The sequence below is a fragment of the Phodopus roborovskii genome, unplaced genomic scaffold (assembly GCF_943737965.1).
Source record: "Phodopus roborovskii unplaced genomic scaffold, PHOROB, whole genome shotgun sequence".
Lineage (NCBI taxonomy): Eukaryota > Metazoa > Chordata > Mammalia > Rodentia > Cricetidae > Phodopus > Phodopus roborovskii.
In genome coordinates, this window is record NW_026126571.1 from 16,858,073 (window position 1) to 16,876,463 (window position 18,391).

The following is an 18,391-nucleotide window of genomic DNA, read 5'->3' on the forward strand; positions in this document are numbered from 1 at the left end:
CAAATAATGTAGTTCATAAAAGTGCAATTCCCTTGAGAACTGTTGTGGAAATGTGTAACCGAGTGCACTATCATATTTAGGAAACTTGAGTTTTATTAGGTAATTGTTCAACTCAACATGATTTCCTCTTATTTTGCACCCAATATATATAAAACTATTATCAATAATTAGCCTGAAGCATTAGAAATAATCTGGGCTAGAATTTTGGCTCAGAGTCGTGATGGCTGTGCTGAAGCAGCACTGGATTCCATCCCTGTACCGGAAATAAAAAGATTAAACAATATTAAAAGTAATTAAAGAAAAATTTTGAATTTTACTTACAGCTGAAAGGCTTGGCAGAAGCCTCATCTCATTCCCGTATAACAACTGCTTTGGACAACTGCCTTTTAAGTAATTGAAGAACTGCCACAGTATTCAATGTGCTGTTTCTCTTTGTAATATTTGCAGAAAGATTTCAATTAGCGTAGTTTAGTTGCATGAATGTAAGAGCCAATGGCCTGATATATAATTACAGATCAATATTAAACTCTAAATTTTTTTCTTCGCATAATGTTAGTTTTACAGTATGAAGTTGAAGGAAATCACCTTCTCTTTCAGTGCTTGGTGAGCAGCTGTGGCCACACATCCAGCTCTTAAGTCTCAGATGCGAGTCTTATTATATTTGGTTAGAGAGTCAATATATGAAACAATACTATAGCAGGGTTCTCACAGCCCTTTCTAGTCTGCACCCTTGTGAAATCCCCCCACAAAACCAAGACAAGGCACAGGGCAACTCAGCTCAGAGCAGCTTTTATATCTTGCTTATTTGCTACTTGACCCCTGCTTTTTAGGTAAGTACTATCACTTAGAGTTCACATGTAAAATGAAGTTAAATTATCATTTATAACTTAACGGATAATCATGAAAAAAAAAGAGGAGGAACTGTTTTGAGATGCAGCAACTTTATCAAGATTGCCATTAGTCCCATTAAAAAGGTTCTGTGATTTATTGGATGTCAGATTCTCACTACTGCTGAGGCAGAGAAGACAGAGCAGGGGCCAGGGGTGAACATTTCATTCCATTAGTCATGGTCTGAAAGGTTGTAGGGAGTGAAGGTGAAGGATACACAAGAGGAACGCTCTGCTCTCTTACACAAGCTGCCATACTACTTCAGAATATTCAAATTCCAGTTGTGACTTCAATAGCACCCATCCCAAAACAACACAATTTAAATATTTAAATCACTGTTACCGCAGTGAATAAATTAAGAGCAATTATGGAAGGTACAAACTTTGCTGCTAGCTCTTCACCCTCAAAACCATCACACAAATAACCAAAGCCCGTTTTAATTGGTGACTAAGTTAAATCACTTTTTTTTTTTTTTTGGAGTTAGTTGGTGAGTTGCCACTTTCCATCTGTTACACAATTCTCACAAACAGTAACACCTGTGGGTGTGTTGTCTCTTGTATCCTGGAGATGAATCCACATGATATTTTACAGAAATGCATTCCAGAAAGGGAAAACTGACCAGCTGAGGTGAAAGCAAATGAAGGCTCTAACGTGAAAAATGCTGTGTGTAAGTAATTACTGTATAGAAGAAGCAGTTGGCTATTAAGATTGTAGAAATGTACAACTGAATTTCAAATAATTTTGGAATTAGCAGGTACCTCATATTCTGGTTAGTGTTTGTCAGTTTGACACAGAGTAGAGCAGATGTGGTCTTTACTATAGTCCTAGATAGTATACATGCAGTTAAAGACCTGGAGTTGAATGTGTAACATACTCCGAAGATGCGATGTATCAGGAGCCATTGCCTCCGAGGAAGTAATGCCATCTCAACCCCTTGCTAGAGGAATAATCAGCAACAGATTATGACATGAAGAGTTGTGGTGGTTTTAATGAGAATACTACCCAGATGTTCGTGAGCTCGGTCTCAGCTAGTGGCACTGTTTGGGGAGGATTATGAGTTGTGGCCCTTATTGGATATGTGTCATAGGGGCAGGTTATGAAGCATCAAAAGCCAGCCATCACTCAGTGTGCTTTTGGTCTGCTGATTTTGGGTCAAGGTTCAATCCCTCAGTTGTTCCTGCTGCCCTGCTCTCCCGCCACCACTGTGGACTCTAATCCACACAAAAATTCTTTAAGACACGAAAAAGATACCTACCCCATAAGGCATATACAATGAGAAGGCACACTGTCGAAACTGATTAATACGTTGTTTTAGGGAAAATAATTTAATTCACAAAATGTAAGATAAGCATCGGTTTTAATATTTTATCATTTCCCAACATGCTTGTAAATGACTAGAATGTTTGATAATTTGAATAATAGCCATGAGACATCTCCTGCTTGCGCAGTTAACCCATTCATTATCAGGTTGTACCAGCTCTAGAGTACCTTGCAGAATGAGCAGTGCCTGTGAACTGTACACACAGAGCACCCACGTAAAACACTGCAGTATGTGCATCCATGCCTGCCAGTGTGCCCTCCACCCTGTGCTGCTTCTAGTGTGGTGATCTGTCGTGTGCCTTCAGCCCCAGCTATTCCTTCAGAAGTGTGTGTGTGTAGGGGTGAGAGCTCTCACCAAGTCTGCATCATGCATCAGATACAGTGTTGCCGGCCTTACTTGAACTATTTCCTCTGGTCCTTTTACTAAGATAATGATGCAGACTTGGTTATGCTTTAGTGAAGTTGAAGTTGAGACCTGGACTCTTTATTTTCAAAATAAAAGTTCCTACATATGGTTTCTCTCTCTCTTTTTTAAAGTAGGGAGTTGAATGGACTCCTTTTTAAAAATATTAAGTATAATATATTCAAATTTCACTTAAGGCTATGCTTATATAAGTCCAAAAAATATTTCCAAACGCTTTAATATACTTCTGCACATGTACTTAGATCATCTTGTTGATGATATTATACAGATTTTAGAAAGGCTCATCTAATTTTGGAATTAAAAAAATCACGTCATATATGACAAGAAATAGAGACACTTGGAAAGAGGAAATATCACGTGAGTAATTGCCTCCATTAGATTGATCTATGGGAATGTCTGTGAGGGTGTTTTCTTGATTGCTAACTCATACAGGAGGGCCAGGCCATTGTGAGTAGTGCCACCTGGGGGCAGGTGGTCCTGGGTTCTATAAGAAATCAGGCTGAGCAAGCCAGTAAGCAGTGTTCCCCCAAGGCCTCTGCATCAGTTCCTGCCTCTAGGTTCCTGCCACGCTTGAGTATCCACTTTGGTTCCCCTAGATGATACACTTCTAAACTGCAAGCTGAGAGATAAACCCTCTTTTCCACATGTTGCATTTGGTCATAGTGTTAATCGCAAAGCAGAATTTGGTTTGTGACTTAATTACGTACAATGAATCACAAAGTTCATTACAAATGTCAATATTGTACTTTGTATTTACTGTGCACTTGGCCTCTAGGAAGCTATGTATATGATACAGTAAGGTGTGATGTTTTGCTCTTTTGGAGTTTTGAGGGGCCCACCACCCAGCTCCCAAATAAGTTCCACACAAAGTCTTACTATTACTTATGAATGCCTGCCCTAAGCTTGGCTTGCTTCTTGCCAGTGTTTCCTATCCTAAGTTAACTCATCTACCATTTCCCTCTGGGCTTTTATCTCTCTTACCTCTGTGTATGTTGCTTTCCTTCTTACTCTGTGCTTGTCTGGGTGGCTGGCCCCTGATGTCCTCTCTCCTTCCTTGTTTCTCCCATTGATACTCTCTGCCTGCCACCCCGTCTATCCTTGCTCCTGCCTTGCTATTGGCTCTTCGGCTCTTTATTAGGAACATCAGATGTTCTAGATAGGCAAAGAATCACAGGTTCACATAGTTAAACAAATACAGCATAGGCAAAAGTAAGACACCTTAAAATAATATTCTACCACAATATAGTTTTGCTCTATTGTTTTCTACTTATTTCCTGTACACTTAGCAAGAATTTTTTTCTGAATAGTGAGTTTTTAAAATACAAATTGTTAAATTTCTTCCCAAACACAGACTTAAATCTTTTTCAGTTTACATATCCTTATTTTCTTTTATTCTTCATTTTCTTCTGTGTCTAGATAGGTTATGTTAGTTAATGTTCCTTTCTTCCCTTCCTTAATTCTTTCCTCTTTGTTTTCTTATTAATATTGGGGATCAAATCCAGGGTGTTGGATGCCTGAATATATCACTGTACCAAGAACTATGTCTTCAGCCCTATAGGATAACTTCCACTTAAAACTTGTATTGTGTGTGTGTGTGTGTGTGTGTGTGTGTGTGTGCATGTGTGTATGTGTGTATATAAAATTGAGGATATTAATTGCACAAAATGAGGGGTCTTAATATTCTCCCACTTATGTATTTATTATACAGGAATTACATATACTGTTCTTATTGCACAGTTTTTTGTTTGTAGAGACAATCCTTTTCATATTCCTTTGATTTTTACTGCTGTTTTATTTTCATTGTGTATACTTATTTTACATGGTGCTGTTCCATTAAGACACTTTAATGTATGTATAATATGATCATTCACGATGCTCATATTCACTTTGATCATGACCCCTCTATTATTCTTCTCTCCCTCCTCTTCCTCTCCATGTCCCCAGTACTGCCCTATTACTTTTGTGTCCTTCTTTCAAAATATTCCACTTATGAGAGAAAAACCGATGCCATGTTCATCTTTGTGAGCTGGCTCATTTCACTTAACATAATGACCCATCATTTCATTCTTCATTATGACTGAGTGAAACTCAATTATTAAACTCGGTGCAGGGAGAATTCTCAAAAAAAATATAAATAGAATTTCTAGCCATGCCATTTCTGTGTAAATATCAGAGTCAGCATGATAAACTGATATACTGCATACTCATGCCCATTTGACTACTCAACCCCAGCACATTATGGAATTACCCAGTTACGCATCAATGGATGAATAGAAGAAGAGACTCTGGTATATATCAAAAACAGAATTATTGAAAGGAAACTCAAATCTCCAAACACCATGTAATCTGAAAGGTGTGAATTATACTGAAAAAAAAAAAAAGCCCTCAGCATCAGAGAATTTATTATTAAATGCTTTACAAACTTACTTTAGCAATATGTGCAATAATTATTTATTTAGTAATGGCCAAGGCACAGGTGGCATTCTTATCTTGCATACAGACATCATACGATTGTGCCCAAAACATGATGTTAATTAATATTAGAAAAGCCACTTAATTGTGGTTATTAATCTCCTTATGTATGAAATGGACAGTGAGTGGCTACTTCAGAAATTAGGAGAGGTGAACCTGGACCAGAGTTTGGGCAGACACTGGACCTTCCGATTCCTTCTGCTTGCTTGTGTGGCTCGGCCAGTTTCTATTCTGCTGTGCTTTTGTTTTTCTTTCTTTAAATTTGAAACAAGGTTGTTTTACACTGTCAATCCCGTTCCCTCACCCTCCCATTCTCCCCTACCACTCCAGCCCATCCCTTTTCTGCTCCCCAGGGAGGGCGAGGCCTTCCATGGGGAGTCTTCAAAGTCTGCCATATCACATGGAGCAGGGTTTAGGCCCTTCCCCATATGTCTAGGCTGAGGGAGTGTCCCTCTATGTGGGATGGGCTCCAAAACTCCATTCCTATATTAGGGATAAATACTGATCTACTACCAGAGGCCCCATAGGCTGCCCAGTCCTCCTAACTGACACCCACATTCAGGGGGTCTGGGTCAGTCCTAAGCTGGTTCCCCATTTATCAGACTGGGGCTCATGAGCTCCCCCTTGTTCAGGTCAGCGGTGTCTGTGGGTTTCTCCAGCCTGGTCTTGACTCCTTTGCTCACCACTGCTCCCTCTCTGTAACTGGATTCCAGGAGTTGGGCTAGTGTTTAGCTGTGGTTGTCTGCTTCTGCTGTGCTTTTATAGCATGTACAGGTCTGCACAGAGTCTTCCCAGGCCCCAGGTTATATCACCTTTCCCCTTTTGTAAGTTGACATATGAGGTATCAAACATGGATTAGATTAAAAAGTCATTAGGCTTTGTGAAAAAAACATTCTTTGTTTATTTTTTTTGAAAATCAAGCTTATCTTTATCTGATACACAATGGCACAAAATGTTTACCTATCAGGGAGGCCTCTTGTAATGTTTCCATACATATTTACCGTGTGTGGTTAAATTAACACATCTCTGTCACCTTAAATACTGGTCATATCTTGCTGGCCAAGGTGGCAAACACCTTTAATCCCAGCGCTAGGGAGGGAGAAGCAAGCAGATCTCTGAGTTCAAGGCCAGCCTACTCTACAAAGAAGTTCCAGGACAGCTGGTGCTATTCTGGGAAAACAAAACAAAACAAACAAACAAACAAACAAAAAACCAAATAAAAAACAAAGCAAAATACTTGTCAGATCTTTATGACAAGCACCGTTAAACTCTCTTGTAGCTTTTCTGTTACAAGTGCCCAGTTTCTCTCTATGATCACCCCACTGGAAAGCACAGAGTGTTACAGGGCTGACTGACACAGCTCATTGCCCATTAATTAAGCTCTCCAACCTTCCCTCCTGAACTCACCCAGAGAGGCCTAGGCTAGCTTTCTGTTCTGGTGGTGGAATCTCCTCAGTTTAGTGGGGTTTGTGTGTGTTTGGCTTTGCTTGTCTTTTAAGGTTATCTTTGTACATGAACTTCCAAATATTGACGTTTTAATTGGCTCACTGGAAATCCAAGGACAGATTAAGACTTACACATTCAATTTCTTTGTTTTTAGGTTCCAAAACTAAGGAGGGAGTGGTTCATGGAGTGACTACAGGTAAGCTTCATTGGCTTTTATCTAGGGGTAATATCCAAAATTGCCTTCTAGGCCAACTTCACCTTATGCTTATGGTACAAACTGTAAAAACCACTGTCTACAAATTAACATTGGTCAGTTTATTATTCATGTATCTATTTTTGACTTCTTTTGATTTGTTGAGACTAAATCTTGCTATGTAGGCCAGACTGAATTCTGCTTCAACATTCTAAGTATTGGGATTACAGGCATGTGCCCATGTGCCTTGCATATTGTCCTTATTTAAACCTTATTGTTTATGAAGTATTTTTAAATAGAAAAAGTGTGAATTAAAATTTTACAGCCCAAATTCTCTTATGGCCAAGAATGATGGTTTAAATTTACCAGCTATATTTAATCCTAATAGCTTGGTACTTGGGTATTTGTCTAAAAACAAAACAAAACAAAACCAAAAACAAATAGCTAAATAAATAAAATACAATAATGCTATTGTTTCTTCAATTTTTTTTTCAAGACAGTATTTCTCTATGTAATAGTTCTGGTTGTCCTAGAACTCACTCTATAGACCAGGCTGCCCTCAAACTCACAGAGATCCAACTGCCTCTGATTCCCAAGTGCTAGGATTAAAGGTGTATGCCACTACTGCCCGACTCTTCAAATTTCTCTAGTGTTTGGTATTTGGACCACAACTTATACTTATTATACCAGTTACTCTGTGATAAGAGTTCTTTTTAGAAAATATCCTTATTAGTATGCTATTTAAAAATATAATTTTTATTGCATTTATGGGAATTTTGTATAATGGCAGAAAGAATTTAGTCTAAAATAAGACTTACAATAAAGAATAAAAATGACGAAGATGCTGTAATGATGGTGGGAAGATGGTGGGAAGAGACCTGTCAGGAATGTAAGTTCAGGAAGTCTTGGCCATTATTAAACCATGCAACGTATCAAGTTCCCATCAACAACCTATAAAATAGAAACAGGGAAAATGTTGCCTTACTTCAGTATGGTAAATGCCAGACTCAGGCCTTGATTCAGACTTTTGGGTTTTTTTTTTTTTTTTGGTTTATTATTATTATTATTATTATTATTATTATTATTATTATTATTATTATTATTATTGCTTTGTGATTTTCGGCTAGAGTCCTATCTTTCCCTTGCTTTAATGTTCTCGTTTACAAAAGAACTTGAAAACTGAAAGCAAATACATTGCATTACACAGGGGCAACTTGTGTCTTCCAGTGGCTTTTTCCTGAGCAATTTTTGTCATCCAGGGAAGAAAAGAGCTTCATCCCTTTTAGCACAAGGTTCTGATAATGAAAACAGGAAAACTGAATCCCAGGAACACAGGGTCACAGGGTCAAAAGCTCACAGTGCTGGCTGACACCTTCTCTTTGCTGTTGGTCCACAGGAAGTGCAGACAGTGAGACAAATAAGTAGACTGCTTGGTTTCTGGAGACTGAAGAAAAGGCACATTTAAGCATGAGTGTAATAACACACAGAGATTAGACAGGTGGTGAGTGTCATGAAGAGGCCCACCCTAGAGTAATGGAGTTCCAGTGTTTGTGGGAAAAAGCCATATTTACCGTACAGGTAGCAGAGTCTTCTTTGGGGTCCGGCTGCAATGCTCTCTGTTGACAAGTTTGGGAATGTTTAGTGTCCTCCTGAAGAATAGGATGTAGAGCATGAGATTTTATGAGTAGATTATAACAAGGAAACTGAGTCAGCTGCATAGACGGGAATGGAGAAAGGCTTTTGATTGGATGGAAGTCTACTTTCTGAATGGGCAAGACTGACACCTTGGGATAAACACCGGTTAATTTGAATTATACTGTATCTTTTGATTGGGAGGTACACTGGCTGGTTTAATGTGTCAACTTGGCACAAAGCTAGAGGAAGGTGCTTAGTTGAGGAAATGACTCCATGAGATCCAGCTGTAAGGCATTTTCTCAGTTAGTGATCCATGGGGGAAAGCCCAACCCATTGTGGATGGTGCTATCCCTGGGCCGGTGGTCCTGGGTTCTAGAAAAAAGCAGGCTGAAGAAGTCAGGGGAAGCAAGCCAGTAAGCAACTCCTGCTTCCAGGATCCTACCCTGCTTGAGTTCCTGTCCTGATTTCCTTCGGTGATGAACACCAATGTGGAAGTATAATCTGAATAAACCCTTTCTTCCCCAACTTGCTTTATGGTCATAGCGTTTCATCACAGCAGTAGAAACAATAACTAAGAAAGTAGGTAAATACCCATTTGATTCTGATTATAAGGTCTTTAGTCACAAAATTAGAAGTCATTTATTAAATGAAGAAAGCACTGAAAAGTTTGTCTCCTTTGTTTTTTTAAGGCAGTGTCAATGAGTAGATAAACTGTAGACCTTAAAGGCAAAATATATTCCTACAGATGTTTATATTTTTTTCTTAACCATATCTATTATACTACCACATGCTATAATTTTATAATGTTCTTTATTTATTATTATGATAAAACAGTAAAATGGAAATAATGTATTAATTACACTTACTATATAATTTTTGTGTTTTAAAACCAACAGAGTAAACTTTATATTTATATAAAGGAGTATACACATAAAGTTAAGTTTATGGCTGGCAGAAAACATAAGTATATGAAAATGCAAAGCCTATTTTGCCTTGCTTTGAGATGTTTTAACAAGAAAATGTTAATCTCCAGCAAAATTTTAATCATATTCTTGGAAGAAAAAGTAACAACCAGAAACAGAATTCAGTATAATTCTAGTGATGTTTAAAATCAAAATTTCTAATATATCTCTTCCCTGGCCTTTAAAAATACTGTGAATATCCAGTGCTCTTCAGGAAGCATACTGAGGGGCAGAGATTCCATAGGAAGGCTTAGCTCAAAACTGAAAGGCAGCTATAGAGTCACTTGTGTGGATTCTGGTTGAAATCTGCATGACCTTCAGGCCCCCCCCCCCTTTGCTTGGTCTAAGGGGTAAGCCCCATGACTTTACAGGAGAATTTAACTTTAACTTCATTTACATAACTTGTTCCTTCCAAATTAATTTTCATTGCCTACATTATTGGATTATTTGTCTTTCTGGCTGATGACATGAAATCTGTACAGTGCAGTAGCCCTGTGAAGAGATGGTGTGGTGTGATTCTTCCACTCAGGGTATGAGGATATAGGCTTAGGAGATCCTGAACAAACACATGCTTTAAATTTGCTCAGGAGCGAAAACACAGGGGGAGTAGGAACTCAAACAATCTAACACTGAAATGTGGTTGTTTGTTTAACTTAGAATTATTTAAAAAGTAGGATCTCATGTCTTTCACTCCTTGCATGGAACTATGAAATTAATGGAAACACATCTGCATTAACTGAAATTTTGTCTTAACACATTTTTGTTTGGCTGGAGGGATGTCCAGTGTGAAGAGCACTTGCTAGTCTTCCACAGGACTAGAAATGTGTTCTCAGCACCCATGCTGGGAGGCCTTTATCCTATCATTCTGGCCCCAGGGGATCTGACATCACCATCGGTCATCCTTCTGGACCTGCACACATGCTCCACGAGGCACAAGTACACAAAACTAAAAAAATAGTCTTGTAAAAGAACTATCCTTTTCCTCTACCATGTTCTCTTGTATCACCTATTTTCAAAACATTCGAGGAGCATGTATGAGCCCTGCACACTTCTTTATTGGAGGTAGTTAAGGCAAGACTTACTTTAGATTTCAATTATCTTTGATTTGGGGATAAGTGCACACCTATAATGAGACATCTTGGCAATGGGACCCAAGTCTAAACATGATGTTCACTTCTATCACATATACCTGTACATATTGTCTAAAGGCAATTTCACACTCTATTTTAGAATAATTATGGGCATGCAACAAAGTTCATGCTATGAAATTTTCTGCTAGTATCGAATTAGTGGCACTTGAACATTAAGGATTTAGGAACATTTTGTATTTTGCACATAGAAAATAGTGATACTAGTTGTGTGGGAAGCATTTACTTAGAAGGGGTAATGGAAGTGAGCTTGGTAAATGAGATCAAAGTGTTGGCATTGAAACTGAAATAGTGCTCAAATGCTCTGACAGCTTGACACTACCTAGTGCATCGTTTTCTGTCTACTTGCCTCACTGCAAACCAAATCTTGCTTGCATTGTGTCATAACTAAACTCTCACGGTTTTCAAATCTATGCATAATTATAACTCAGACCCAGTGTTTGGCTGAAGCATGTTGCTCCTCCCTTGGTGTCTTGTTTCCGCAGACTCTTGCTGCCTGTGGCATACGTGCCTGTAGAAGCTGGCAGCTGCTGGAAGTAGAATTAAAGTCTGCCACACCACCACCTTTTAATGTGTTGTTGCTCTTGATTTTCTTAAGTGGCTGAGAAGACCAAAGAGCAAGTGACAAATGTTGGAGGGGCAGTGGTGACTGGTGTGACAGCAGTTGCCCAGAAGACAGTGGAGGGAGCGGGGACCATTGCTGCTGCCACTGGCTTCGTCAAGAAGGATCAGCTGGGCAAGGTAAGGCTGCCTGATTTGTGCAATGATAAACCCAGTACGCCATGAGTCTTCACATGTATCAGAAAGCAGCCATTGGGTGTGCACTGTGAGGAGTGACTGCCCTTTTACGGGGCTCTTATTTTGACACACTATTAACCCTGGGAAATGTCATGCATGCTGTACAATATCCCTGATTGTTTTAATTTCTGGAAGAAAACTACAGAAGTGAACAATATAGTAAGTGCTAAAGAATTGGTGACATTTCAGAAAGAATGGCTGCTTTCATATGAATGATGGGTCTGGGATTCCTCTTTGTAGAAAGAGCAATTTGTTTCTTTGCCTAGTTCTTAAATTTCCTGAAAGAAGATCTCTTATTTGATATCTTTGTAATGATACAATCTCTTATTAAATGACATTTGCATATCAGATATCAACTCCTTACCAAATATGTGCTTTTGTAAACTAAGAGACTTAAAGTGCATACCAAACACAGATCATGGTTTCATGTGGTGATACTTACATTTCCAAAATTTTAAATTGTCTTCTGGATAAACATGGGGCTCTAGTGACATGTTCTAGGTAGGTATAAAAATGGAGTCTCTTACCAGAAAAATACATGATCATGTACATGTACCAAAGGACAAAGGTAAAAGGAAGGCAATCAACAGTTTAAAACTATTTCATGATTTTACAATGAGGAATGTGGAATTCATAAAAGGGAAAAGAATATGAAGTTCCTGCAGCCTGTTGGATTTACCTGGATGACTCTGGCACTCAACTATCTGAACTATCACTTCCCTAGCAATGTCCAATATTCAGCGTTCTCTGATTTATAGAATGAATTATGCAATACTAAAGTTAGTGGAAGAATTTGTTGCTTTGGATAAGGAAGGCTGGGAAGCATGTCTAATTTATTTCCCACTTTGCTTGCATTTAAAATATGCAATATAAATCACAAATGGTTCATTAAAAACACTTTACATCAGCTTGGGCATGCTTTCTACCTTTAAAAATGTCAATCCTTATTTTAATATTCTAAAGCAGAAATCTACCTATGTTATAAAATGAAACATTTGCAGATATTTCTGTTATGGGTATTGTGGGTTCTTAAGATATTCTAGTATAAAAGTGAAGCCATAAACAGAAATTGGAATACGAAATTGAAATCAAACACAATGGGTCTGGGCTTAAAATGGGTCATTTGCAAGGTATGATAAGCTTCTGTTCAGTGTTTAAGACCCTTTCATATGTAATGGGGGAATTCCACTACTTTATCAGAAAGCTGATAAAGCCCAATTTAGCAATGAAGTTCTCAATATCTCTAATAACTCAGGAATAATCAAGTAATTGCCAATAATTGTGGCCATGTTTCTTGATGCTAAACATACCCATAGTTTAACTAAAATTATCAAATGTATTCCTAATGAAATTTGAAATATTTCATTTCATCTTTCTGATTCTAATCAAAATGAACTTGGTGAAGAGAAACAAGCACTTATTGATGTGTTAGCTGCTTGTCAGTGGCCCCATTTGATCTATTTTTAAAGAAATAATGATTGTGTACAGTGTTCAAAAAACTTGGAAGAACAGGGATTTGACCAGTGTGGCTCATAGACAGCAGGCTCGTAGAAGTGGATTAACCACACTACCATTCTCTTGGTGGCCATGATCCCCAGGACCAGAAACACCGGGAAAGAGAGGTTGACTGACCTTGGATTTACCCAGCATGCTTTCTGACAGTGTTTGTCTCATTCAGCATGCTTTCTCATTACTCCCTAGAAGATGAGAGAACAGGCACACTTTCTTCCTCATTTCCTTTCGTCTTGTTTGTGTTTCCTTTTTTAGAACCAAGATATAATAGTTCATTTCTTTATCTTTATCTTGTTTATTCCTAAATTCATCTCTTTTGTATTCTACCCATTTTTATTATCAATGGAGAGATACGGTTTCAGATGCCTAAGGTGAGATTTGCTCCAACTTTAATTAGGTACAACCAACTAAAAAAACTATATTTGTGGAATATAGCACAATGTTTTAGTAAGTGCACATGCATCCTGAAATGATTGAAGCAATCAAGATAACCAACAGTCAACACCTTATGTGACTTTTCCTCTTATTGTGGTGACAGTTTAGGTATACAACACAACACTATTAACTGTAATACCTGTAATGCATATTAGGTTTCTAGGGCAATCCCCCACCCTTTGGCCCCCACCATCTGGCCACATATTTCCACCTCCAAGCCACTGGGAACCACCATTCTAACCTGTTTTTAGGATAGACAGATCACATAGAAGACAGATTGCAAAGCACATACCTTTTTGCATATGGCTTAGTTTTCATGTAGGATGTCCTCAGTGTTTACCTATGCTATGGAAAATGCAAAGATTTCCTTCTCTTTAAAGGCCCTTTGAAGGCTGCCTAGTGTTTACCCATTCAGCTACTTATTATTCTTTTGCCTGCTTGCATACTTTGACTATTGTGTTTTCTTTCTTTATACTTAGGGGCATGATTGCCAGACTGTATGGTAGTTGGGATTTTAGTATTTGAGGAGCTTGCATATTGTTTTGATAATGACTCAATCAGGTACATTCTTAGCAGCTGGAGCTCAAGTTTCTCTGTCTTTTATATCTTCATGATGCTTGCCATTTGTAGCTTTTAAGATGACCAGTCTAATGGTATAAGGCGATATATCATTGTGGTTTTGAATTGCATTTTCTTAATGGTTAATAATGAATGGTTTTCGAGTACCCTTTGGCAATTTGTCTTCTTTGATAAATGTCTATTCAGATATTTAGTTCACTGATTGTGCACCTCTCTCTCTCTCGTTTGTGTGTATGTGTATGTGTGCTCTTAGCATGTGTATATGCATGTGAGTTTGGGTGTACGGTATGTATGTGTATATGGTGTATGTAGTGTATCTGTGGTGTGTGTGTGTGTGTGTGTGTGTGTGTGTGTGTGTGTGTGTGTGGTTTGCAAACGTACTTGTTGTATAGACATGTACAGAGACTATAGGTTGAGACTGGGATATCGTTCTCAGTCAATTCTCTCAAGATCTGTCTGTCTCCATTTCCAAGTGTTGGATTTGCAGGTATGCTCTGTCATGATCTGCTTTTTTCATATGGGTATTAGAGTTCTAAATTCAGGACCCCATTTCAGTGCATCAATCAATCATGTTACCAAACGAGCCAACTTTCTAGCTCCTTTTATTCATTTTTTTTGTTGTTGTTGAAAATAGATCCCTAACACAATATCATGAGACAAAGATGTCTAAAGATTCCATTGAATTCGTTTTGCTTTGGCCCTCTGCTACTGGGCATGGGGCCTACACTTAAGGATGAGTTTCTCCAGTTAGACTCCCTTGGAAAAAACTAAGTCTTCATTTGCAAGTGGAGATAGCTTCTGGGTTAGTGGTGGGGGCATTTCTCTTTCCTGTGCCAGGACTCCGACTGGTGAAGACCTGTGCAGGTCTGATGTGTACATGCTGTCACAGACTGTGTGAATTTGTAAGTGTCAGTCTGCCGTGTTTACAAGACTTTGCTTCCATGGTTTTCTCCATCTCCTCTGGCCCATACACTCTTTTGACCACTTTTAAATCAAGCTATAGAATTTCTTTCTGTTGTGTAATTCAAACTCAGTTTTTAAAAGTTTAACAGCTAACAGATGCATGGTTTGCAAACCGTTTCTTCTATTCTACAAGTTACTTCTGTGGTCTAAGAGTTGTCTAACTTGCAATGGAGTTGTTGCTTCTATTCTACAGGTTACTTCTGTATTCTGAGAGTTGTCTAATTTGTAGTGGAGAAGCTGGCAGTCTGATGATATTTCATTTGTGTGTTTTTATAGCTTGTAGTGTTTTAGTGTTGTCCAAAAAGTCATTGTTTAGACCAATGTCAAGGAGTTTTTCCTTTATGTTTTCACATAGTATTTTCAAAGATTGAATGCTGTGTTTGGACTTAATCCCATTTTCCCTTTTGTATGTGGCTACTTAGTGATTTTTTTTCTGAAGGTTTGCCAGTGATGCTTTCTCCACTCTGTTTTTCATGCATTTTGGCGAAGGTTGATTGATGTCCAGTCTGTGGGTTTACAGGTTCTCTGCCTATTGCATTCCTTATGGGGCTGTTTTTATGCCAGTGTATACTATTGTTTTGTGATTCTAGCTTTGTAACAGTTTTTGAAACCTGGTGTCTTAATGCCTCCAGTTATGAACCTGAGATACTGGTGTGATTACATATTGTTCAAGGTGCCTTTAGATATTTAAGGTCCTCTGATTTGACTCTTCTGGGTTTGGAGCTTTTCTCTTTGACTGAAAAAATGTGGCATTTTAGTTTGGATCAGAAGCACATCTCAGATCTGAGCCTTTTTGCCACAGTGAACCGCTGACATTACTGATTCTTTAGAGCCATGAATACAGTTTATCTTCCCTTTTATCACCACATTCTCAATATCTTTCTTCAATGTTGTATAATTTTCAGTTTTTAGAGACATTAAAACCTGCATTAAATTTACTTCTAAGTCCTTTATTTTTGTTGATGCTTTTTATGCTATTAATACTATTTAAATGGATTTATTGATCTTTCTTAAATAGGAAAGCATATAGAACTGCTTCTTAGTTTTGCATATTGAGTTCATATCTGTGAATTTTACCATATTTTTCATAAATTGTTTGATGTAATGATATTTACAAATTCTTATGTGTATATATCAATATACCTATATAAAACATGCACACATATACAGATATATTATACTGTATCTACACAAACAGGGTTAGTCACTTAATGCCAATGGAAAATTTTATAAGTGCTCTACATTTAACTATGTGCAAAAACTTATCAATTGCTCCCAACTTATTCAGTTGACTGTTATAGTAGAAACTGGCTGATACACATTGGCAGAGATGTAAACTAGTAGTGGTTTTATATAAAGCAGATCAAACTATTACCCATTTTGACTGAGAGAAAGTTCTGCTTGCACCAGGAATATTAAACAGAGGAAGTTCCATGAGTTCATACTATTGAGTATTGGTATAATGTTTACAGCTCGGAGCTAGTCTGTGGAGCATTTGGTTGGGACATTTACCCTGTTTGTCTTCTATAGTTGCTCAATGGTGTTGTATATTGGGCTGCTGTACACATTGACTATTGCTAAATAAATGGAGATCTCTTTAATTCAAGTTAAAGTGCTCTGAAAAGTTGTAGCCAGATTTTTAAAAATGTTTTTATAATGTATAAAAGCACTGAGTCAATTGTAGAGCTGATGCCTTGAATTTTTGATGTCTCTCTGCCTCTTATCATGTTCCCATAAGGCACCAACCTAGCCACGTGGTAGGTAACTCACAGTTTTCATACAAGTAAGCTTAAAGCACCAAGGCTCATGAGCATTCATTGTTTTTTCTCCAGAACCAAAAGGAAGTTCTGAAGCATTGCTAATTTTGAAACATTTCTTTAACAGAATATAAATGATTTTTGAAAACTGGATTTCAAAACAGGATAAAAATGGGATAAAACACTTAGCCTATAATCATTCCTTAATTCATAAGACAGTGGTAACCATGTGTGTGGTGGGTGAAGAAGACAAAGGCAGAATGAACAGTGTCAGGTTTGACATGGTCTGTAATGTTTGTTACATCCCTTTCCATGACTCCTGTTAGCATGATTGATATATGCAGCATCGTGCCAATTATTTCTTAAACACTGAAATAGAGCTCAATCAAATGGCATGTGCTGCCTCTAGGTCAGTCTTTTTATTCCGATCTCACAAAGCGGCTACAGGCCACAGGCAGCCTCTCCGGTTTCTCTGAAGAAATACACAGATTGCAGATGAAAACAAATGTCAGGATTAATGAAATACTGTCCTGCACAGCAATATTTTCTCCTTTAGTGTTTAATAATGTTAATGCAACACATCATCTGAACTCATTAAACTTCTGAGTCATGTCTGTTCAGTTGAAGATAGTCAACACAATTGTTAGGAATATTCAAACTTAAATGAAAGCTTTGTGACACAGTGGGTGACCTGCTCTGTGTTTGTTGTGGGAGTGGAGTCCATAAACTGAATTGAAATCTTAAAGAATAATAGCATTCCAAGAAAGGAAAAACACAATTGATTTGTTTTGAAAGAGATGACCTCAGTAACATTTTTGCAATGTGTTCCATATACAACAATATTTTTTACTTAGAGGAGAATCTGCTAATTGTATATGTATCATCTGTATTCAGAAAAGCACTTGGACTGTCTGACATTGTTTCTTTGGACATATAAAGATGAAGATGAATTGTGAATCTTAGTGACTTTCAGTCAAGGAAGGTTCTAAATGCAAAAGTGTTCTGCAATTACCTACAAACTAGTAAGGAAAACAGGCTCACTGGACTTTGGTTGTTTTTGGAATTCAATAGCGCTGCATAATTTGTTCGTATGTGCTGGGAATGCAGATGGCTCATCAGGGGATACATGAATCTTGAGTGCATGAACCCTGCCTTGAAGTATGTAGGGCAGCAGGTATGATTATCCCCAGTGTAAAACTCTGACTACAGTATGTACATGCCTTAAGTCTGTATCTATTATAGGACAAGGTAAATGGCTTTTGTAAGAAATGAAATAGCATTTTTATTATTCCAAATAAATACTCCTGACAAGTGTTAAGCTGGGTTTTTGTCAGTAGTATAGAAGTAATCTTAGATAAATCATAACCATAATACTTTAGCTGTTTAGACACAAAGACACACATTTGCTTCCAGTCAAGTTCTAGGCCTCAGTGGTTACAATCAGCCAGCATAAAACCTTCAGAGGCATAGATATGAATAAAAATGTCAAAGGCCAGACCCCATGGATATTACTGTTTGCAAGAGAAATGCTTTCCACAGTCAGCATGGTAGTATGACCTTATACATACCAGGAAACAGTTACAAGCCATATTAAGCAAGTGGGTTATTTCTTCAAAAATGTTAGAATAGATTTGTATACTAATAAATACTATATAACAACAATGACTGCAGTTTTATGAATAGGCCTTATTTGTACATGTGTGGTCATTTATTGCTAATGTCCCTTTACATATAACTATTTTGCAATTTTTTTATTCATTTTGCATACCAACCCCTCCTCCTGTTCCCCCTACATTCCCCAACCCACCTCATATCTGCTTCTCAGAAAGGGTTAGGCTTTCCATGGGAAGTCAACAAAG

At 37.8% G+C, this 18,391-nt stretch overlaps 1 protein-coding gene across 1 annotated transcript in view; it reads left to right on the top strand.

The window, feature by feature from the left end:
* Snca (synuclein alpha) overlaps positions 1–18,391 on the top strand; it is an 84,494-nt gene that overhangs the window by 3,613 nt on the left and 62,490 nt on the right. Inside the window, exons 3-4 of the mRNA XM_051202961.1 lie at positions 6,705–6,746; positions 11,087–11,229. Of these exons, the coding sequence (XP_051058918.1) occupies positions 6,705–6,746; positions 11,087–11,229 (185 nt within the window). The remainder of the gene's footprint in view (positions 1–6,704; positions 6,747–11,086; positions 11,230–18,391) is intronic.